The sequence below is a fragment of the Rhincodon typus genome, chromosome 23 (genome assembly GCF_021869965.1).
Source record: "Rhincodon typus isolate 14 chromosome 23, sRhiTyp1.1, whole genome shotgun sequence".
Lineage (NCBI taxonomy): Eukaryota > Metazoa > Chordata > Chondrichthyes > Orectolobiformes > Rhincodontidae > Rhincodon > Rhincodon typus.
The window spans coordinates 17184575-17209574 of NC_063354.1; the positions used below are offsets into that span (position 1 = coordinate 17184575).

Genomic DNA, 25000 nt, shown 5'->3' on the forward strand with positions numbered 1-25000 from the left:
TTGATCCTACAATTCGTGGAGAAGTCTGGCCATTTCTGTTACAATTTTATAGTTGTGAATCGACATCAGAAGAAAGAGAATCTCTGCGGATTCAGAAACGTACAGAGTATGAAGAAATTCAGAATAAAAGGTAATTTGTAATTGATATCCATAGGCCAGTACTGGATTCTTGAGCATTTCCTCAGAACACAGGAAGTATTTACTGTTGACTACTTGATGATCAGTTGAGAAATAACCTGATATTTACAAACTTTAAAACCTTCCTGCAGTACTGGGAGTGTGCTGCACTCTTGAAGATGATAAACCAAGGCCACGCCCCTCTCAAGATGTTTTTCTTCATATGTTTGATATGGGAATCACTAGCAAGTGATTATCCATCCTTAATTAAACTTGATAACATTATCGTGAATCACCAGCCTGAAACACCGCATTTTATGTAGATTAAAGTTACTTGTAACAGTTTTGGTACAACTGAGTAACTTGCTAGACCCTTTCAAAAAGTGGCTAAGAGCCAACCTCATTATTATGGTTTTGCAGTCACAGTTTTCTTTCCCTAAAGGGTTTTGGCTAATAAAAAAGACATATTTCAAAGAAAAGCAGTGCATTTTTCTTTGTTTTTCTGGATAATATTTATTCTTCGATCTGTCACAAGAATGGATTATCTGCTTATTATCATGTTACTTTTTGTGGAAGCTTGATGTGATCAATTTGGTTGCTGTGGTCTGACAATACAACTGCGACTTCACTTCAAAAGTACTTTATTTGACTCTGAAACACTTGGAGATATCCTGAAGTCCTAAAAAGCATTTATGCATGCATGTTTTCTTTTTAAAATTTAATACCAGGACCAAAAGAAGCTTGTATAATTTGACAGTCTATACAAAATGCTCTGCAGTAAATATACAAACAAGGAATGGCAGAAGGCTATTCAGCCCTTCCAACCTGCTCTTGCATTTTAATAAGTTAATGACTCATCTGATTATAACCTGAAATCCACATCCTGCCTACCCCAATTACCAATAATCTATCCAACTCAACGTTAAAAGTATTCAGTGATTCTGCTTCCACTGCTTTTCAGGTAAAGGCTACCAAAGACTCCTGACTCACTGCGAGGAGAAAAATATTCTTATCTCTGTCTTAAATGGGTAAATCTTTAGAACTGGGGTTCACTATTTAAAGCTAGATTCTTCCGTAAGAGGAATCACCCTCTCCACACCTTCCTTGTCAGGATTCCTAGGTTTTTTTTATTCAATCAAGTTGCCTCTTACTCTTCTATACTCCAATTGATACAAGCCATGCCTTTCCAGGTGTTAATTCTATAAACTTCTGAACTGCTTCCAACACATTTGCATCCTTCCTTAAAAAAGGTGAACAGTGTTTTACACATGGGGTCCAATTTCCAGTTGGGCTCTCATCAGTGCCTTGTACAACTGAAACATAATTACCCGACTTCTCCATTCATATCTTTTCTCAATAAATGATAAGTTTTTATTATCTTTCTTATTTACCTGCCGTATCCATATTCTAGCCTGTTAAGATCATGCACAAGAACAACCAAGTCACGTTGTGTCTCAGAGCTTGCAATCTCTCAAACTTTTGGATTTTTTTTTATTCTTCCTCAATAAAATGGAAAATTACACATCTTCCTACATTATATTCCATTTGCCAAATCCTTGCCAATTCACCTATCTTTTTACATCCTAATGACCTATTCACAGCTTGCTTTCTTACTTACCTTTTGTGTCATCAGCAAATTGGGCAGGCAAACCTTTTGTCCTTTATCCAAGTCACTTCTATAAATTGTAAACAATTTACAATCCCAGCACTGATGCCTATGGCACACCACTTGTTATACCTTGTCAAAAGATCCATTTTTGCATACTGCCTGTTTACTGTTAGCCAGCTACTGTTCTGTACATGCCAAGATGCTACGCCTCACACCATAAACTTTTATTTTCCACTGTAACCGTTTGATGTGGCACTTTACCAAATCCCTTCTGAAAATCTAAGTGTGGTCCATCCACCCATTCCCCAGCATATGTTACTTTCTCAAAGAGCTCTAATAGATTGGTCAAAGGATTTCCTTTACACAAAGCCATGTTGACCCTATTTAATTACCTTAAACTTATTGTGCCCAATACAACTTCTTCAATAACAGCTTCCAGCATTTTATGATTGTAACAAAGGATAAATAGAACTGCCGTAAAGGAATTGAGTTAGTTGAAGGGAAAGTTCAGGTGGATGTATTTGCAACCTAAATATAAGAAAAAGGTGTATTATATATAAATTGTCAGCACCCAAATAGAGGAATTGGAGAGGAAATAATTAGGGGCTATTAACAGCAACATAGTGGCAGAATGGACAGGATTATGTGTTAAATAATGTATATTACAATGTCTTTAGCAAATATTTTTTAAAAAGGGAGTGATAGGTTAGCTGTCTTAATCGGAAATAACATTTGCATAATAACAAAAGTCTTAGAAAGGACACACAAACAAAATATAGATAGATTGAAATAAAGGATAGAAAAGGTTCATCACACCATTATCATATATTAGAAATGATGGAAAGGAAATGCAGAGAGAATTATGTAACAAATTGCAGGAAATGAGTAAATAGTTGTAATCAGGGATTTCAACTGCAAATAAATAAGTTGCTGGGATGTGAAGAAAAGGGAATACTTACATTAGGCTCAAATATTCTGTAGCTCAGACAGCTTCTGCCATTTGTTAGACTGACTCTTGCAGACTACACTGTTTTTAAAAAATGTCTTTAATGTTGTGAAATATGAAATCTTGCCATAGTAAGTAAGTAATATGGAATTTGAGCAAGCAGGATAACCAACAGGATGTTCCTGTAGCCAGCCAGCTTTCAAGATTAGGAAATAAACACAGGTGTGACCAGCAGGGTTAATTCTGTGTACAATCAAGTATAAAAAGAGGGAAAGCAAAAAAGGGACAGACCGGCAAAGCCACAAAAAGCAAAAGTATTTAAAAAATGATGCTAATGTTATTTGATCTCCCACAGAAATTCAAAACTCAGAAGAATGAAGCATCACGCTTAAGAGTTAATTTCAACAATAAAAATGTGGATTGATAGTCATTTACAATGATCACATTATTTAAAAGAGTACTTCCACTTCTAACTATGAGTCTTAAATATCAATGGCAGGTTTAGCTTATCAGCAGGAGTATGATGATGGTGAATGACTTCAGAAGAAAAGAGAATATGGAATGTTGTAATAAAACAGGCTGCTGATTCATTATTAACTCATTTTGCAACAGGAGCATAGACAAATTACCCCTCAAGTTCTTTAGAGAAGGTCAGTGAGTGATTTGGATATTATTAGTTAGTGGAGCCTCAGGTTCACGTTACCAGTAAATTTTATTTCACGCCTTTTTGTTTCACAGCTTGCTATTGTACATATCTTTGGAACTGGCTGTTAGTTATTAATTCTTCTATGTACAGTGTTTATCCTCTTTTATTCAATACAATCTTCTCAAGTTTCAAAAAAAAGTGTAGTAAGTCTTTCATCTGTAGTTAATTTGAGATACAGCCTCTGTTGAGCCATTACACAGAGTAATAAATAGAGATAAGATTGTTCAATTTCTAAAGGAAAATGAAAAGCATGTCAACACAATCTACTCATAAGTCCCAGTCTTGACAGGAATCAGAGTGTCTATCAATAAAGATGATTAGATTAAAATGGGGGAGCAAAAAAAGGGAAAAAACACAACGTAAGTACTGCTGTTATAACTTTGGCATTACGAGTGACTAACTACAGTCTGAACAGAAACATTGAAGCAGGTTTCCCAAGTGTGCCTTTAAATATATATGTGCCAACTGTATTTTTTGTTCATTTTGACGGTGACTTTTTAATGGATATCTTATGATATAACTGAACTGAGGAAATGTCTAGTACTGTAGCGTGCGTGCCTCATTTATGTGAAATAATGTTGTCCGTTGTCATCTTTAAAAAAAAGTCAAATCGTGAAACCTGACTGAAGGGAAATGATATTTTATTTGTAAGTTGTTTCATGATGGTTCATTTGGGTCCAGTTAGAAGCAATTTGCGTTTTAATATTTATGCTCATTCACCATGCTACAGCTAATATTATCAAAATATATCATTGGTATTGTTTAAGCTCAAAGTATATTTAAGAAATTACTTTGTTTATTTTTGATATTTTAATTCAAGCACAATCATGATTGTGATAAGTTCACTTACGTCTGTCATTACACCATATCTAAAGGAAGGCAGAGATAAAAGACACCTGGCAACAAGCTGTAGTGGGATCGCTTATGTAAAATAAACTCAGCAGGAAAAGGGAGTGGTCTTTGTGAATGTCAGGAATTGAGGCTTAAGCCGTTCTTTTGTTTTCTCAGATTATCTATGACTTCAGAGGAACAAGAAGAATTTTGGCGAAAAATTCAATTCACTGTTGATAAAGATGTTGTTCGGACTGATCGATCCAAACAGTTCTTCAAAGGGGAAAACAACCCCAATGTGGAAGCTATGAGGTAAGGTTGTAGTGTGTGACTATGTAGAGTGGTTAGTTTTGAAGACATCTTCTCAAAGTGGCAACCTGACTCTACTTAAATTTAAAAGTGCTTAGCAAACAATACTCTGCACTATTCAGTTCAACAGCTTCCAATTTTCAACATCTTTGAACCAGCAGAGAACTCTACTTTGCATTATTTGCATCAAATGTGAAAATTGATGTTTGCGCTGTGTTTATCTACATTACATTGACCAAATTTTGAAGTAATTCAGTCTATAATATGATAGTTCTCAAAAATCTGATGAACTATGTCAATGCAAGTCTCTCCTTTCTATCCTTGGCAAATGAAGGGTGGGCTGACAATTGATAATTCTTCATTGATTCACGGAGGTAAATTTCTAGCGTAGAGGTGACTGTAAATGTTTTGCACAGGAAATGATTTAGGTAATGCAGAAACTACATTGAAATTGTGCAAATAACCACGATACATTCCAAAAAATTGAATTGCAATATTAAGATCAAGTTTTTGTCTTAAATGTTGTTTTAGGTAAAAAGGCTCCCAACACATCCATAAGCAGTCTGAGCCTGGACATTTTTCAGACCATGACTGTTTTGCTCAGTAATTAAAGTTATTATAGTTGCAAAAGGTACAAAGAAATGACATGTCTTCTTGCATAGATTTTTCATTTTTTCCTAAAGCAAAATGAACAAGTACTTACTCAGATATGAATCAGTCAGCTGCTTTATTTCACAGCATGGGAACATACAGCGGCAAAGATTATGATCGGATTCCTTATTTCAATCATTACACTTGTATTTCCATAATAATGCAAGGAATTGATATGCTAGGCCTCATAATCAGTCACCTTGCTTGACTTGAAGTAATTTCTAGCTAACCCTGCACACTATAATCTTCTCATAGCATTTACTCAGTCTCCCATCTTTGCTGCGTTCATTTTCATGAACCCAGCTGACTTCACAGCAATTTCTGGTCCTGATCCCTCAATATGTGGGTCTCTTCTTTTTTGTTTCTACCTATAATTAGTTGACTTTTTGTCAATTTCCCAAATTTGAGACTGACCAGAAAGCTGCCAATTACATTTAGTCATAGAGTCATACAGCATAGAAACAGACTCTTTGGGCCACCATTTCTGTGCCAACCAACAAACACCAAACTAACTAATCTCACTTATCTGTAGTTGGTCCATTGCGGGCTGTGTCCCGGCATTTTAAGTTCTCATCCAGATGCTTCTTAATTGTTGCAAGTTATCTGCCTCCACCACCTTCTTAGGCAGTCCATTCCATATATTTACCATTCTGTGAGTGAAAAATAAATTTCTTAGATCTCCTCTAAACCACTTGCTCCTCACCTTAAACTTGTGCCCTCTAGAATTATACACATCTGCCATGGGGAAGAGATTCTCATGATCTACCCTGTCTATGCCTCACATAATTTTGTATACCTCAGTCAGATCCTCCTTCAGTCTCTTCTGCTCCAACTAAAAATAACCCAGCCTATCCAACCTTTCCTCATAACTGAGACTTTTCTTCCCAGGCAACATCCCAATGCATCCTCTGCAGCATCTCCAGTCCTTCGGATAGAATACTATATGCAGTTCTGGTCTATCTGTGGCCTAACTGATGTTTTAAAAAGTTGTGACAAGAGTTCCTTGCTCCTATATTCTGCGGTCTGGCTAATGAAGGCAAGCATCCTGTGTGCTTTCTTGGCTACATTGTCTACCTGCGCTGACACCTTCAGCCATCTATAGACTTGTACAACAAAGTCCCTTTGTTCCTCAATACTCCCAAGGGACCCATTGTGTATACCCTTCTCTTATTTGATCTCCTAAAGTGCATTACCTCATACATATCAGGATTAAATTCTATATGCCGTTGCTCTGCCAAATTTACCAGTTGATCAATATCAGACTGTAGCCAGAGACGTTCCTCCTCACTGTCACTAACACTCCCAATTTTCCTGTCAGGTTCAAACTTACTAATTATACCTTCTATATTCACATCTAAGCCATTACAAACAACAATGGTCAATACAGGCTTCCAATTACAAAAAGAACCCTCCATCATCACACTTTACCTCCTATTACTAAGCCAATTTTAGATCCAGTTTTCCAAGTTACCTTGGATCCCATGCATTTTTCGAACCAGCCATCCATGTGGGACCTTGTCAAATGTAAGTCCATGTAAACCACATGAACTGCACTACCCTCGTCAATATATTTAGTCACTTTTTCAAAAAACTCAACTAAATTAGTCTGATAGAATCTCCTTCTAACAAATACATGCTAACGATCCCTGATCAATCCCTGCCTTTTTAATTATTGATTACTCCTGTCCTTCAGAATATTTTCCAATAATTTCCCTACCACTCTTGTCAGACTAACATGCTTATCCCTGCTGCCTTCTTGAACAAAGAAACCACATTAGCTATCCTGCAATCATCTGGCGCTTCGCTTTGCATCAACAAAGTATTAAATATATCTGCCAGGCCCCCGCGCAATCTTCTCTGTTGCTTCCCATAACAACCTGTGATACATCTCATCTGGCCCTGGGGATTTATGCAGCTGTATGCCCACTAAAACAATTTTAACTTATTCTAGAACCTCACCAACCCAAATGATATCCCCAGCTACAACGTCTTTCTCCTCTGTGAATACAGATGAGAAGTATTCATTTCAGACCTCACCCGTGTCCTTGCTCCATGAGCAGGTTCCCCATTAGTCTCTAATAGGTCTCGCTCTATCCCTGGTGTTTTTTTACTCTGACTATACTTTTATGGAAAAAAAAGCCTTGAGGTTTTCTGCTAAAGATAGTTTGTGGCCCCGTTTGTTCTCCTAATTTCCTTTATAAGAAACCTCCTACATTCTCTATACTTTTGAAGGGCCTCCCCACTTTTAATGTGTTGAATCAGACATATGCGTCCTTTCTCTTCATCAAGCTCTCGTTATCCCTTGAGATCCAGAGTTCCCTGGACTTGCTGCTCTTGCCCTTCACTCTTACAGAACATGCTGGTCCTGAATTATCACTATGCTACTTATAAAAGTATCCATTTACCAAAAGTAAACTTACCTGCAAGCAGCTCGGATTCTCGGATTCTCCCAGCCTATGTTTGCCAGATTATATCTAATGACATTGAAATTGACCTTCCCTCAATTTAGACAATTAACCTTGCACTATCCTTGTCCCTTTCCATAATGACGTTGAAAATTACTGAGTTATGATCACTATCCTCAAAATTCTTGCCCACTGAAACTCCAACCACTTAAACAGCTTCATTCCCTCAGATTAGGTCTAACACTGTCTCAACTGTAGCAGGACTATCAGCATACTGGCACAAAAAGCTCTCCTGAACGCACTTTAAAAATTCCACCCCTTCTAATCTTTCCGCACTGAGACAATCCCAGTTGATTAACAAAGTTGAATTCACTCATAACAATAGTCTTGTTTCTCTCTTACCTTTGTGATTTGCCTACATATCTGCTCCTTTATCTCCCTCTGACTGTTGGGAAGCCTTTTGTGTAATCCCAGCAAGATAAACGCCCCTCTTTTATTTCTGAACTCTACCCAGATTGCCTCATATGAAGACTCTTCTAGGACATCCTCCCTTATTTCTGCAGAGATAGTTTCCTTTCTCCATAGTGCAATGCTCCCACCTCTCTTACTTCTCTGCCTATCATGCCTGAAACTTCTATACCCTGGAATGTTGAGCTGCCAGTCCTGTCCTTCCTTCAACTATGTCTCAGCACTTGCAACAATATCATATTTCCATTTGCTGATCAATGCTGTAAGTTCATCTGCCTTACCAGTCAAGCTTCTTGCATTAAAATATATAGAATTTAGCTTTCTAAACTTCTATGTCCTTTTATCCTGCTGGTTTTCTCTGCCAAATCAGTTTAAAATCTCCCCAACAGCATGAGCAAACCTACCAACAAGCATATTGCATATATTCCAGCTCAGGTGCAATTTGACTAGCTTGTACAAGTCCCACCTATCCCAGAAGTTGTCCCAATAATCCAAAAACCTAAAGCCCTTCCTCCTACACCATCCCTTTAGCCGCACGTTCATCTTACTTAGCTTTCTATTCCTATACTCTGTAGTGTGTGGTACTGGAAGTAACCAGAGATTAAAATAATCTTCCTCCTTAATCTACTAACTAACTCTTAAATTTCTGTCACAGGACTTTTTTTTTAAACCCATGTTTCACTGCTTCTGGCTGTTCACCCTCCCCTTCAGAAAGCCCTGCAGCTGCTCTGTGACATCCCTGATCCTGACACCAGGGAGGCAGTATACAATTTGCGAGTCTCTTTTGCTGCCATAGAACTGCCTGTTAGTTACCCTTGCAATTGAGTCCCTCATCACTAAAGCTCTCACAGTCTTTTTCCTCCCCTGCTGCCCCCACGCTCCCCAACAGTATCCACTACTATTGCGTTTACTCACACATTGAAACCAGCTTCATACAAAATTCACTAGAAAGGGCCAGTCCAATTCATGGCATGTTTGGGAGTGCCTATGTTTATTTAACAGTTCTCCTGTTTTGTATGGGTAACAGTTTCCGTGTCTGGCTTTACAATCCAAATATCTACAGCTTATGTCATTTTCTATAAATTGTGAAAATTCACAACACTGAAGGATCGTTGAATCCCAAAATTCTTCGTGAATTAAAAGAAACAGAATTCCCAAAATATGGCACTCATGCATATTTTATTTGAATATTTTCACAGAAATATTTTGCTGAACTATGCAGTTTATAACCCTGAGATAGGGTATTCTCAAGGAATGTCAGATCTGGTGGCTCCAATCTTGTCAGAAGTCAGGGACGAGTCCGACACTTTTTGGTGTTTTGTTGGACTAATGCAGAATACAATTTTCATCAGCTCACCACGTGATGATGATATGGAAAGACAACTGGTAAGAATCAAGTTAGCTGAGAAAAATATTTTAGCTGAAAATGATTTGAAGGGAACCAAATTAATTTTTGGAGAATGTTTCATTGTAATGTGACTCTTCAAAATCTTTGCAGCACAATTAGCATGATTGAAAATCCTTTCTAATGCAGATTACTTAGGAACAAGTCAAGCTTCATGAAATATTGCTTTTCTTTTTGATTAGTATTTTATCTCTAGTATTTCAAGGAGTTTTTATGATCTACAATAGGAACTTACAATTAGTTTTAGCTATTTGGAACAGAATTCACTTGAACAGCTAAATAGATATTGTCACTGAAATTTAACTTTGTAGTTCCATGTGAGTAGTTTAGAAATTTCAAAGATTAGAAATAAATCACTCCCCTTCATTGTTATTCCAATGTTGACATTGGGGCTCTGAATCCTTTGTGCAGTAAATAAGCAGAGCTAATTTAGAGCTCCAGCTGCCCTACTGCAGTAGTCACACTTTTTGCATGAGTGTGGTCATATGTTAATTTTTTTTGTGGTCTGGAGTTGGCGGGGGTGGATAAAGCCAATGTTTTGTGTTGGTTAAGAAGCAGAGCTAGACAGAGAAAAAGAATCAGCCCCAGTTGATGATCACCACGGAAGAAAGTGACAACTGAGACTGAGCTATGGAGTTACTTTTAACTAATGTTGACCTTGTCTCATCTCTGGTGGGGCACATTCGGAGCTGGTCTTTCCAGAATTCTCTCAAAATTGCGGGTTGACTTTCAACCAAGGATTTTCTCCTCTCTTCGGCCTGCTTTCACTCTCCTTTTTTCTTCTCTCACACTCTTATCTCTTTCCCTCTATATCTTTTACCCATTTCTCTCTTTTCCTCATTCCCTTCCCTGTCTCTATACCCCTTCCCTCCTCTTTCTCACTCCTCTCACTCTCTTACTTTGCCCATTAGTAACTTTAACAAAATAATTCATGGCGTTTTGTGCTTCCAAAATTAACCAGAATTTATTTTTAAGAGAATAGCAAATCTTGTCAGGGACCTGTATGACCATGAGCAGCAAAGTTGTTAAAAATGCATTGCAACCTCAGCTCTGTGCCAAGGCAACACTGCAGATCACTGAGATAGCAGTCTGTTGCGAAAACTTCAATGTGTACTACCAGGCCGTTTACCTGTGAATGGATAACCAGAAGCAACCAATCCTTAACTGTAGCTCAACAGGGCGAAAAGCTCCCCATGACCTACCTGCACAGCAGAGCCCAACCCTTTTCCCACTACATTTCTATAGCAGCCAGAAGCAGCTGCTGCCCAACTCACCTGTGGCTTTCAGCTGTGGCAACCTGGGCTGTCTGTCCCTGACCAACCAAGAGGAGCTTCTGTAGCTGATCTGGACCCCAAACTACTTCTGATTTCCCCGAACAAGAAACTGACCTTCAATCAAATCCACCAATTTTTAACCAAGAACATCCCCCTTTACACAAAAAACATGGCAGGACTCAATCTGTCATGACCTGTCCCTGAGTGACTGCTTTAAGAATGTGTCCAGAGAAGGGATGATCCAGATGATCAGCCCCCTTCTCAGCCTCAGATCCTGAACCTTTCCTGCTGTAAAATACTATGGATGTTAGAGATCCAAAATGAAAGTAGGAAGCCTTCTAGTCCCAGAGCCACCCTCGCACACTCACTGCCTCAGGTCCAGACCTTAGTTTGCTCACTGGTTCTGCAATCATAGACCAGTTTCTTCTGCATTTGCTGCTGATAGGTCACCAGTAAACCTGTGGCAGCACGCACAGGAGAGAAAGGCTTCTGATTGGACAAGTAGCAAAATCTATGAATGAGCTTTAAATTAAAACAGATGTTGGGCCATATGAACTGCGTAGCGAGCTATATGTGGCCCATGGGTGGCAAGTTGGGTACGTCGTACCTTATTGCAACATGCATTGTAAATGGGGTGTAATTGTTAGATTGTTAATTATAAATGCGATAAGATTTTTAGGACTACTTTTCTTGAATTATATGCATGCACTGTTCTTTAACCCTTTTGTAGGAACTTCGGATGATCTCATATTTTTAAGAACCCCTTGCAGTTAATTACATATTTGTGTGCATGTGGTTAGATATTTTTAAAAAATGTAATGTCTGTATATTTGTCTTTTAAAGCTATACCTAAGAGAGTTACTGAGATTGATGCACCCCCGTTTTTACCAGCACTTGGTGAACCTGGGTGAGGATGGGCTCCAGATGCTGTTCTGCCATCGATGGATTCTTCTCTGTTTTAAACGCGAGTTTCCTGAAGCAGAGGCACTTCGCATTTGGGAGGCATGTTGGGCTCATTACCAGGTTAGGGTTTGCTCCTTTAGGCTTTTTAAGTCCTGTGGACTCTGATAAATACTGATTGTAGGAGTAACGCACTTACAGCAGCCTTATTTTTAAACCAGTCCATTTGAACATAATTTCCCTCAATAATTGACTTGGACTCTTTCAGTTGTATAATTATAGTTAGCAGCATCATGTCAGTACTACATATAATAGTTTTTTCTTGCTTCTACATGCAAGTCCAAAGCTAAAATATATCATCACTTGAGGGGATCATTGGACAGAACATGAGAACTAGGTGCAGAAGTAGGCAAGTCAGCACCTCAAGACTGCTCCACCATTTAATATGATTATGGTTGATCTTATCTTGGCTTCAAATCCACTTTCCTGCCTGGTGCCCAGAACGCTCTCATCTGTTTCTGATTAAAAACCTGTCTATCTTCTCCTCAAATTTGTTCAGTGTCCTGGCATCCACTATACTCTGGGGAACTGAATTCCATAGATTCACAACCCTTTGAGAGAAGTAATTCCTCCTTATCTCTATTTAAATCTGCCACCCTGTAGCCTAAAACTATAATTATAAACTCTCTCATTCTAGATTGTCCCACAAAGGGAAGCATTTCCTCCACATCTATAGGTAAGTATGGGAGACCATTCAGCCATCTTCACTCCTTTGTGCAAATGACACCACCCAGCAATAGCTTATCTCGTCCTACCAAGGAATTCATTCTATGTATGAATGGTCTGTGTGATGAAAAATCTCCTGACATGAGACTTATGTTTGCCTAGATTAAACCTGTGCCCTACTATCCTACAGTTATAATTAAATTTAATGTTCTTAATCTATCAAATGTTCTTAATCTATCCTTTCTCGGCTGTTTACTGTCTTAAATACCTCAAGAGGTAATCTTTCAGACACTTTTTTTTAAGGTTAAGAGGGCCAAGATTTTTCATTACTCCTAATTGCACAGTTGAAGCTTGGGCCTAATTCATGGTTCTCTGTGCTTTTCAAGCTTGAAATTCTGAAAAATCTTGGGAGTAGTATTCAAGCTGTTGTTTAACCAGAGTTTTGAATAGCTTGACTTCTGCCACCATGTAATGATTTATGGATAAAGTTCAACATTTTAATTGCTTTGGCATTTATGTTGCAATGATGCTTGTTTCATAGTTGTATTAAGTGCAGTAAGGAAAATACAGGTAAAATGAATTTACCTTTTCTAAAGGTAATGAGAAAAAGTAAGAAGTAGATTTTTAAGTAGAAAATGTAGAACTATTGTACAATAAACGGACGGAAAAAAACAGTTAACGATAAATCAGTTAGCTGACATGAGTAGGAGATGGCTGAAATCCATTATTCAGGAGGTAGTAACAGGACAGTCAGAAAATTATAATATGTTTAGACAGAGCCATCTGTTATCATAAGGAGATTGTATGTGAAAAATCTGTCATAACATTTTGAGGATGTCACTATTGGGGTGCTAAAGGGGAGCCAGTGGGTGTAGTGTATTTGTATTTTCAAAAAACCATAAGGCATAGGGAGCCGAATTAGGCCATTCGGCCCATTGAGTCTGCTCCATCATTTGATCATGGCTGATATGTTTCTGAACCGCTTTCTCCTGCCTTCATCCTGTAACCTTTGATCCCTTTACAAATCAGGAACCTATCTATTTCTGTCTTAAACACACTCAACCACTTGGTCTCCACAACCCTGTGTAGCAATGAGTTCCACAGATTAAACACTCCCTCACTGAAGAAATTTCTCTTCATCTCAGTTCTAAAGTGTTGACCCTTCACTCTGAGGCTGTGCTGTCAGGTCCCAATCTCTCCTACTAGTGGAAACATCTTCTCCATGTCCCTCTATCCAGGCCTCTCAGAATACTGTAAGTTTCAATCAGATCTACCCTCATTGAGTACAGACGCAGAGTCCTCAGCTGCTTCTCATATGACAAGCCCTTCATCCCCAGGATCATTCTTGTAAACCTCCTGAGGACCCCCTCCAATGCCAGCACATCCTTCCTTAGATACGGGGCCCAAAACTGCTTATAATATTCCAAATACAGTCTGGCCAGAACTTTATACAGCCTCAGCAGTGCATTTTGCTCTAGTATTCTAGCCTTCTTGAAATGAATGCTAACATTGCATTTGCCTTCCTAACTGCCAAATGAACCTGCATGTTAACCATAAGAGAATGCTAAATTTAGACTCCCAAGTACCTTTGAGCTTCAGATTTCAGAAGCCTTTCCTCATTTAGAAAATAGTCTACATCTCTATTCTTCCTACCAAAGAGCATTACGTCACACATTTGAATTCCATGCGCCAATTTTGTCCCATCTCCTAGCTTGTCTAAGTCCTTCTGCAGTTCCCCGCTTTCTTAACACTGCGTGCCCCTAGACCTATCTTTGTGTCATCAGCAAACTTTGCCACAATGCCCTCAGTTCCTTTGTCCAGATCATTAATGTAAAGTGTGAATAGTTGTGGTCCTAACACAGACCCCTGCTTAACTCCACTAGTCACTGGCTGCCATCCTGAAAAAGACGCCTTTGTCCCTACTGTCTGCCACCTGCCAGTTAGCCAATCCTCTATCCATTGCCAGTACCTTGCCCCTAACACCATGAGCTCTTATCTTATTCAGCAGCCTCCTGTGCAGCACTTTGTCAAAGGCCTCCTGGAAATCTAATTAAATCACATCCACTGGCTCTCCTTTGTCTAACTTGCTTGTAACCGCCTGTAAGAATTACAACAGATTTGTCAGGCATAACCTCCCTGTGACGAAGCCATGCTGATTAAGCCCTGTTTTACCATGCAAATACTCTGCAATCTCATCCTTGATTGTGGACTGTAAAATCTTACCAGTGCCGAGGCCAGGCTAACTGACCTAAAATTTCCTGTCTTCTGCCAGCTGTTACATTAGCCATTTTCTGGTCCTCTGGAGCCCTTCCTGACCCCAGTGATTCCTGAAAGATCACTACCAATGCCTCTATAATCTCCTCCATTATGTCCATCAGAGCACCTGTTCCAAGTAATTTATCCACCTTCAGATCTTTCTCCTTAGTGATAGCCATGATACTGACCTCTGCCTCTGACTCTGTTGAAATTTGCTGCTCATGTCTTCCACTGTGAAAACTGATGCAAAGTACCTATTCAATTCCTCCGGTATTCACTAAGGTGTCACACAAATGGGAGTTGCACAGGAAAGACCTCCTGGGTTTAAAAATAATATGTTAGCATGGATAGATAATTGGTTAAGGATTGAAAGCAGAGAGTAGGAATGCAGAGTTCATTTTCAGCCCGTAGTGTGTTGCTGTACAAATCAGTGACGGGCATCAACTGTTTCAAATCTGCGTTAATGACTTGCAGAGAGGGACCAAATACAATGTATCCAGGTTTGCTGCTGAAACAAAGCTAGATGGGAAAATAAACTGTGAAGAATATACAAAGAAATTTGCAAAGGAATCTACATTGATTAGATTATTGAGTAACTTGGTGGCAGATGGAGTACATTTGGGGAAATGTACTGTTATTCACTTTGAGAGGAAAAACGGAAAAGCAGAAATTTTTCAATGGTGAGAAACTATAATCTTTACCACTTAATGTCTCTTCTCCTCCATCCTGTCACAGACCTTGTCTTTTGCTATTTCTACCATCCATTCCAAAGCTCAAAATCTGTTACATTTATTTCTGATGTAAGGTCACGTCAACCTGAAATGTGAACTTTCTCTCTCTGCCTGAACTGCTGAGTATTTCTAGCATTTCTGTCCTATTTCAGATTTCCAGTATCTCTACGGTATTTTACTTCAGAACTATCTGAACTAAATGTTGGAGTTCATGTCCTTGTACAATAAACACAGAAAGGTATTGAAATGCAAGTACAGCGAACAATTGAAAAGAAAAATTGTGTGTTGCCATTTCTTGCAGAAAATTGGACTAATGAAATCATGCTGCAGTTCTATAAAGTTTCAATGGGACCACACCTTGAGTATTTAGCACAGTTTTGGTCTCTGTAACTAAGGAAAAAAATCTTTACCTTATAGTGGATCCAAGATACCAGACCGATTCATAGAATGAAAGAGTTGTCCTAATGAAGAAGGATTGAGTTGAATGAATCTATAATTGGCTGGGGTTTAGAAGAATGACAGGTGATCTAATAAAAACACAGGAGAGAGCTTGGCAGAGCAGATGTTGAAAAGCAAGGAACCATAGTCATTTTGAATTCTGCACTTTAGACCGCTGTAGATGGTCAGTTGTTGAGTACATTCAAGACTGAAATTGATAAGAGGTTTAGACTCCAAGAGAATCATTGGCTATGAAGGTTGGTCATGAAAGTGGATTTATAACTTAAGCTCAGCCATGCTCTTTTTGAAAGCAGAGATGTGAAGGGTCATTTGACCTACTGCTCATATTTCTTATATTCTTGCAAATTGCTGAACTTAACACTTCTGAAGTAATGACTGTTATGCATGTTAAACAAAGTTGCACTACATTATAGTGTGACAGCTAACAGCAATACCACTTTGGTCATTGTGTGGTCAGGATAGTATGGTGGTGATACTACTTTTGGATGCATTGACAAAATAAAACAGATCATTTTTTTCTTCTTTGGAGGGAAACACCACCAGACTATTACTAAATTAAGTTGTGGTTGACTTGAATGTTCAGTTTATATATACAGGTCAGCAATTTAGTTTGTCAGTCATTAGTCTTTATGAACTATATTTCACCCCAACTATCACCAATTCTTCTTCCACTGCGGAAGGCTGACAGATGAGAAGTGGCTTTCCTGTTATTGGTTTGCGAACAACTGTGCTGTGCTTTCTTGTCCTGGTAAAAGTAAAGTAGCCATAGCCCCAAAGGACCATAGGGCTGCTGTCTCAACAGAAAAGGACAACGACTGGTGATGGTTTAATTTGTGGGGCAGCTGACCTCAGGTGAGGGGAGGGATTGAGGAGAGTCCTTCATGGTAACCTGAGGGGATTGAACCTACACTGTTGGCATCACTCCACGTTGTAAACCAACCATCCAGCCAACTGAACTAACCAACCATTCTGCTACTGTTCAGTAAAAAGGGTGAATTCTATGGATAAAAATGCATAATATTACATTTCATTCTGTCAGTGCTGTCCTCTGGCTTAAGTAGACAATTGCTTGGGCTGCTGTTCTTTTTAGACAGTGCTAGCTTTAATTTTAGTCTCTTAAGCAGGACTGAAATGTCAAAATAACTGTATCAACACCAAGCAAAGTGTTTCATGTTAGACTTGATTGTAAATCTGTAGTTATTTTTAATTAAAAAGAACATAAAGTATTCAAAAGGTGCTGTAAAATAGAGACAACTCTGACTGAAAACGTACAATTTGGTATGAAATAGTACACATTTTAAAAATGAAATGTTCTTTTCTTTCCTGACAAACTCATTAATAGGCTATTATTCTCAACTAATCGAATGGCAGATTAATCATTGGACTAAACTTTTCCATGAATTGTGCTATCACGTCCCATTTTGATTCACCAATCTGAAATTGAAAAAGAGGAACTGGCCATGACAATTTATTGACAAAACTTAGTCAATTGACTGGATGACTGAAGTGGCAAAATGAGGAGGAGAAATGGCAGAAGAGGGGTATGCGCTCTGGATATGCTAGGGGCGCTCTATTTCCCTGTTAGAATTTGTTAATAGTCCAATATGTTGATTGGATGCCCCAGTAATGAATATGAACAATATGACAGGAAAGAATCACTTTGGATTGTAACATTGCTGTTGAATGCAATATGAGGCACCTGTTTATTTCTCCCCTCCTGGTTAATATTCTGCACTATGCTTCAACTGTTACCAATTGTTTTCCCACCAGTGTCACCAGTCTTTGATAGTTTCTACTTTATTTCCATTTCAATAAAAACAAACATAACACTATTTCATCGGTATGTTGGATGCATTGAGTTTTAAATATTGCTTTTAAGAATGGTCAGAATTCTACATTCTCTGACAAGAATAACACCTGTCTTTGTTGTCTGTCCACAACACAACTTTGTGCATTGAATTTTCTTCTTGTTTCCAGTATAAACATAAACACTTCCATGCAATTCTGGAGGAGCATATGCATGTTATTCCAATATTGAATCTGCCACTATAACAACACCAACTGTTTGTTTTCCTCCACAACCAAAACTCAGAATTAGTCTGACTAGGAGAGTCTGCAGCACATCTCCTACTCAGCCCATGTTGAAGTAGTTTACAGGCCAAACAATAATTTTTTCTTACCCCAGGGATCTCCAGATCAGTCACTTTTAGTTTTTCTAATAGAAATCATCAAGCTCTTTCATTCCAGTTATTTTGTGGCTACCAAATGATCATCCTTGGAGCATATGTCCATTTAAAATATGTGTAAAATGTAGGGTTGTCAGCTTGAAAAGACTTATATTTGAACAAATCTTTCGAACAATTGAAGACCTTGATTTCCAGCTAACATCATTCATTTTCTCCACCATTTTTCAACTTTCCAGTTTATACTATTTGTATTAATACTGTACACATTTGCCCACTGCTGTCAACAGCTTGGAATTCTAGAGTGCCTTTAATGTAGAACTGAAGGATTCCGTTTACATTGGCTAGGTTGGGGTGCAAAATAACACCACCAGTGTGGTTTCTGTCCCTATTGGCTGAGAGTTCTTGGGGTCCTAAAGTGATATCAGCAATTCTCAGTCTGAGGGTGCTGCATGAAAAGAGAGATAATACTGTAGAATGTCCAAAAGCATTTCACAGGAGCGTCATTAAACCTGTTTTGACATGACCCTTATGAGTTACTAGGAAACGCAAAGTAGTATGTTTTAATGAGTATCTTGAAGAATCAGAGCTGAACTTCTTTTTAATATCACTAGCTGCTTAGGCCCTTTTTATTGTGCAAACAAATGGCTCTTAAATTCCTTCAACTCTTACTTTCTTATACAATGTAGACAGGAAAAAGTATCCAATTTTGTTTTTAGGCTCCCTTGTTTAGACCCCTCAATAACTTGGTACTTTTCTCTATCTAATGTTTCCTATGCCTTGACTCCATATTTTAAGCATACTTTCAAATCACTGTATAATCTCACCTGTTTTATTTTGTTTTAAAAAAGCCCTAGTTATTTGATTCTTTTTGATATTTGCATTACTTTGTACTGGACACCAAATGAATCTGTACTGCTTCCTCTCTACTGTTTTAAGGTCTTTCCTAAAGTATTGGAGCCCAAATCTGAATGCAGGACTCTATCCCTTACTCTATTAAGGTTTTATATAAACTAATCATTAATATAACTATAAATACCACTCCTCTCTTGCTAATTCAGTATTCTATTTGCTTTTATTTATATTTCCTCTTCCACCTCCAATGATAACATTAAGCAGTTGTAACCCACAAGCTCCCAAATCCCTCAGCTCTTGAATATCATCCCTTATTCTAATTCGAAGTATCATGTATCACGACACATTCACAACATTGAATTTCATTTCCTATTTTTATGCGCATTGCATCATTTTACTTATGGCTTTTATTCATGGTACAGGTGTGGCAGCTGGATGGTTAAAAAGCTTAATATTTTCCACAAGGTTTTTTCAATGCCATTATTTTGAATTTTGGGTTTAAAATCATCCTTCCACAAGGGCGGCACGGTGGCTCAGTGGTTAGCACTGCTGCCTCAAAGCACCAGGAACCCAGGTTCGATTCCACCCTCGAGTGACTGTCTGTGTGGAGCTTGCACATTCTCCCCATGTCTGCTTGGGTTTTCTCCCACAGTCCAAAAATGTGCAGGCTAGGTGGATTGGTCATGCTAAATTGCCTGTAGTGTTCAGGGATGTGTAGATTAGGGGGATGGGTCTGGGTGTGATGCCCTGAGGGTTGGTGTGGACTTGTTGGGTTGAATGGCCTATTTCCACACTGCAGGTGTTCTGTGATCTATGAATACTCCTTCACAACAGTCATGATTGTTGGCTGAAGAAGCAAAATTCAGTAATAAGGCCATAGCAATTGTAACTGAATTCTTTACTGAGCTTCTGGAAAGTAGCGGAATGTCATACCAGTTCAATGTACTAGAGAACAGCCAAGATTTTGAGTGATATTCAGCCTGGCAAAAATGTTGTTTCCAAATGTTTAACATTTATACTAATGGTTCAATTTTCAAAAATATATCATACAGCTTTACAGATGACATTTTGTTCCATGATTAATTTGCAGATTAAAATCAATGTTTTGCCTCAGTGAAGTAAACTTTATCTGACTAATCCTAACCAGTAGGACCCATGTAAATTTCATTTCTGTTCTAGTCTGTATTAGTTGTAGTTAGTTGACCTGTTCTTCACAATCGTGAGTATTTCTCTTTTCTGAACTTGAACAAAATAATACTTTGCAACTTTTATGAATAACTATGTAAACTTGCTAATACTTCCTGTATTTTTGCGTCAGTTGTTAGACTTGCATCCATTGCACGGAAATAGAGATTTGAAATATACTCAATAACAACATAATGCATTTCAAAGCTGGCTTGACCAGCAAGGACTGGCTTCTGTCTCAAGGTGAAACTTTACATTCGTGAATGAAACTTAAAAAGATCACTACAATTGATAAGTCTGCTTGCATGAAAGCAAAGATGTCCATTCTTCTGGGGAAGGGGAAGAAAAATTTCTGCTGTGTTTGTTGTAGATGTGCACATAGCCTAACATGATGCCGTCTTCCAAATTCAGTAGAATAAGGGCAAGTATTCTTCAAAGGGGGATGTTTACGATATTGTGACCAGTGATTGTGAAGAAGTACAGCAAAGTATTGGTATTATTTTAGTTACTGATAAGTCAATGCATTGGCAATCAGCCTTACAGCTCTGATACTTACAATAGTGAATGATTAGTGTGTATCTTAGGTTTCTGTCTGTTAGTGAAGTCATTTTGTATATGTGTCTTGCAGACTGACTACTTTCACCTGTTTGTTTGTGTGGCCATTGTTGTGATTTATGGGGATGACGTGATTGAACAGCAGTTAGCAACAGACCAGATGCTCCTTCATTTCAGCAACCTGGCCATGCATATGAGTGGGGAAATTGTTTTAAGGAAGGTAGGAACCAGTTTTTTTAAAAAAGTGTTTTTTTTTATAAGTTATGATTGAACATATATGTTTTTCAAATGTGTTTATCCCACTGTTTAAATATGTCAGAATACCTCTTGATATAACAAAAGGTAGTGAAAAATTAAGGGGCCTATTAAGGAGTTGTTCAAATGTCTTGATGCAGCTGTATTATTAATGCAATGATGGATTGTATATTTAGTTTCCTTTACAACATAAATTCCTTGCAACCTCCTCCTTCTGCACAAAGAAAACAAACAATATGAACAATGCCTTATTGGTATGCCTTGTTCACTCTTGTAACCAGCATTCACTGAAATCATTTTGTGACAGAATTAATTGCCTTAACTGTAAATGCATTCATGGACATTGCAGCAATATGGACAGAGTATTTTTGACATTATTCTAGAGCTCTTATTCTGTTTTTTTCATAACTGTGTATAATGATATTTAAGTGGAGTTGAGTCCCTTGCTTCATTCTTTAAAAAAATTATTACAACATGTGTAAGATATTGTAAACAGGGCAGGTTGCGTGAGTTTAGAACCCTGTTCTATGCAGTGGAGAAAGTAACAGTTATTAAATTGCAATAATCACATTTTAGTAAATGTAAGTGCTGTAAGCCATCTGTGCAGATGCTTAACCTCATTTCATTTTGCTATGATGTTCACAATGCATAGAAAGTGAAATTAAATGTGTTTAACAAATATATTCTCATTAAAAGCATTGTGAGTTACATCATCTGTTTATTTTATAAGATATTAGTTTCACTTTACTTTGATTTAATTTTGAAGCATGTAGGATCAGCTAGTATTTTATTATATTCACACTGATTGCAACATTAAAATAATTTGTCCCTTATTCGCATCTGACTACCAAGCTGTCCTAATTTTCAAATGTGTATTTTTTTACTCGAGTGTAATTCTTAATATTTATCCACAAGTACAAATGAAAAATGCACTGCATGCAAATGACTATGACCACCTTTTCTCAATACTGGAATCAGTGAAATGTTTAGGCGTCAACGAAATTTGTGTATCAATGTACCCAATTGAGAGGGTTCTTCCTCTCAAACGGGAAAATAAGTCATTGAGCATTATTTTGGTCAGTGACTAGTGGGGCTGGGAGACAAAAACCTAAAAAGAAGTATATGCATTTAAAAAATTGGCCAAGTAAACAGGTACTTGGCTATATTGGTAGTCTTAATACATCTCATGCAGTAATATAAGAACAAGTTGATGCTTATACATTTTCTATACAGTTCTTCCAAATTGCAGCTGAATTATTGGAACTTGTCATGAGTAAAGACTAACAGGCAGTCTAGACAAAGAAGTGAATCTGAGAGTGCATTGATCAGAACTGCACTTGGGCTCTGCTGGAACCTAGGAGTTGCTAGTAACATTGCCAGCTGCCCACTGTCTGTGCTGGAAAAAAAACACATTATTAGGAATAGTTCATTCAGTTCCTGAGCCTGTTCTGCTAATTTCCTTTGAGGCCCTTGCCTAACCAAGATCGACACCAGTCTTTTCAAATATTCAACAAATCCTTTTCAACCAAACAACAGCCTTTTCGGAAAAGTTCCAGATTTTTCGTATCCTACCTTTGCCTATTTGGCACTTCTGATTTTGCTTCTATATGTCCAATCTCTAATTTAGAGTGTGTACCCTTTCTACTAGACTTCCCCCTCAAAAGTTGTTTCTGTATACTGAAGCTTAAAAAAAACGCATGTGAATAGTACTATTTCTTCCCATTTAAACATGATCGTTTTGTGCTCAGACCTACAGTACTCTTTCAAAAATATTATTCGCTTTATATGGGGATTGCTTGTAATTTCATTCAGTTAAAATGAAGTAATCATAACTACAATATTCCAATGACCACCTAGATTGACAAAATGCTGGTGTCTATGCTTAAAATTCAATTAGAGCCTTTTAAGTAGGTATTTGTTTTACAATGTGATTTAGCAGCCTGCGTTTTCCACTTTTGCTTGCCAGCCTTTGATTTGTTTTGCATTTATTTCAATGAGTGGAAAATTACAGACTGCCAAGTGCAGCAGCAGTAAAAACTGAAGCCAATGTTTTTACAATTGCTCTATCTGTATATTATCTGCAATATTTGTATGGCAGTGTTACTGGATATGGTCATTTAGGTGAAATACATTGTTTATAAATGAGGTTTTTTTTCAATGTTGTTTAACTATTGGTGAATAAAGATTCACTTCAGTGCTGATTTAGCTGATCTGAATTATACTGCCATCTGATTTCATTAGTCATCAGTGTTTTCAAAACAAGTCCAACTGACCTGCATTATTCTCAGCTAAAATAGATTTGACAAGGGTGTGTAAAGGCATAGAACTGCTGCCATCAGACTCTTTGTTTTTGTTTATCCAAACATTAGTATACTCAATGTAAACAATGTATGTGATTATATGCATGTATTGTATCAGAATAAATTTTACTATATATTTTTGCTCCTTCACAGTGCTGAGTAATTCATCCAAGCCAAAACTCTAATTTTCTCACAAGCAAACTTTTTATTTAAGCAACAGTAAAACCAAAATTAAAAATCACTGTATATTATGGAACAGTTTTGAGGAAGGGTCACCAGACCCGAAATGTTAACTCTGATTTTTTCTTCACAGATGCTGCCGGACTGCTGAGCTTTTCCAGCAACTTTGTTTTTGTTCCTGATTTACAGCATCCGCAGTTCTTTAGGTTTTCACTTACTTTTACCTTAGCTTGATATTCAAAACAGGGCCAGTGCTGTTGATTCAGGTGTAAACATCTCATTTTTTGGGATTTGAATCCGATATGTTTGGCAGCTTTTCAACTTAGCTACTAACTGGATGTTTAAACTTGTACAGCCCCCAGTTGCTTTTGAGGATAGTTTCTTAATTTGACTTGTTCCACTTGGAAGGCCTTTTCATGGATTGCCATCTTGATGCAGTGGAAAGGCTTGAGTGTTTCATTGATCCTGAGAGTGATGCTGTCTGGAGTTCTCGACTCCAGGCAGGGCCACTCATAAAGATGCAGTCAGAGGGGAGGAACAGTTCAGCGAGAGATGACAGGGACAGGATTAAGAGATCTGGAAATCCCTAGCTCCGAATCTGGACATCGGCAGGGGAGTTTGACTCAATCATTTTGCTCTTGGAATAGGAATAGGTGAGAGTTTGCAGCTTTCTTCACAACTGGGCAGCCCTCTTCAGGATAGACTCTGCCCATCTTACACAGGGAGGCGGCTCAAAAAGTGCCTGAAAATAGCCTCTTCCATCACCAAACCTAGCTGGAAAGCCACATCCAATGGGCTTATCTGCCTGCAGTTTGTAAACTAAAGATAAAATTCTATTTCAGAACCTGGATAATGAGCAAAACAATCATCTGGAACAAAGAACTTCCCTTGTTGCCTGTGAACTCAGCTGCTTCAACATTGAAATCGCTGCTCCTCGAGTGACTCAAAGAGCAGGCAGAATGCAGCTGTGGGAAGAAGGTGCTGGTTACGTCTTCTGGAGAGGAAAACCCCAAGGATCAATCCAGGATCCATGGAATTGGATTTATTATCAAGAACTAACTAAAAAACTGACTCTTGGAGCTCCCTGTTATTATCAACGATTGCCCCATGACACTGTGTCTGCAACTTGCAAAGAACCAGCAGGCAACATTCGTGAGTGCCAATGTTCCAACCCTTTATGCCATAGATAAGTCCAAAGAAGGCTTTTACTTCACCCATTCACCAAACTCATCAACATCCCTAACGAAGGTAAAATTATCATCCTTGACATTTCAGTGCCAGAGTTGGAAAGAATGCCCAACTCTGGAAAGGACCCATCAGAAAGGAAGGTGTTGGGAATTGCAACTCCAGCAGAATTGATCACCAAATGTGCAGAACACCAGCTGGTCATCACTAACACATTGTTTTGCCAAAAGACAAGTTCAAGTCCTCATTACCAAAGCAATGACCAGTGCGGACAACTGCTGGACAGACCACAGGATTGTCCACTCCTGAATGTCCATCGAGTGTCATCAGAAGCAGCTGAAGATGAAGAAACAGTTCCAAAGAAAGCTCAATATTGAGTAGCCAAGCAGACGAGTGAACTTCCAACAATATCTTCACCACAATTTCTCAAGAGTTCAATTTAATAGAATGGAGGAAAGTTGAAAAGAGCTGAAGACAGCCATCATCTCATGCTATAAAGAAACCATCAA

The 25000-nt window shown here is 38.2% G+C and overlaps 1 protein-coding gene across 1 annotated transcript; it reads left to right on the forward strand.

The window, feature by feature from the left end:
- Positions 1-2: 2 nt before the first annotated feature.
- On the forward strand, positions 3-24868 carry LOC109912872 (TBC1 domain family member 16-like; the record flags this gene model as incomplete). The annotated part of the gene is made up of 6 exons (XM_048611107.1): positions 3-130; positions 4387-4521; positions 9242-9428; positions 11565-11744; positions 20645-20801; positions 24582-24868. Coding segments are annotated over 6 exons (1074 nt in total), but the record flags the coding sequence as incomplete, so codon positions are not given.
- Positions 24869-25000: the final 132 nt, after the last annotated feature.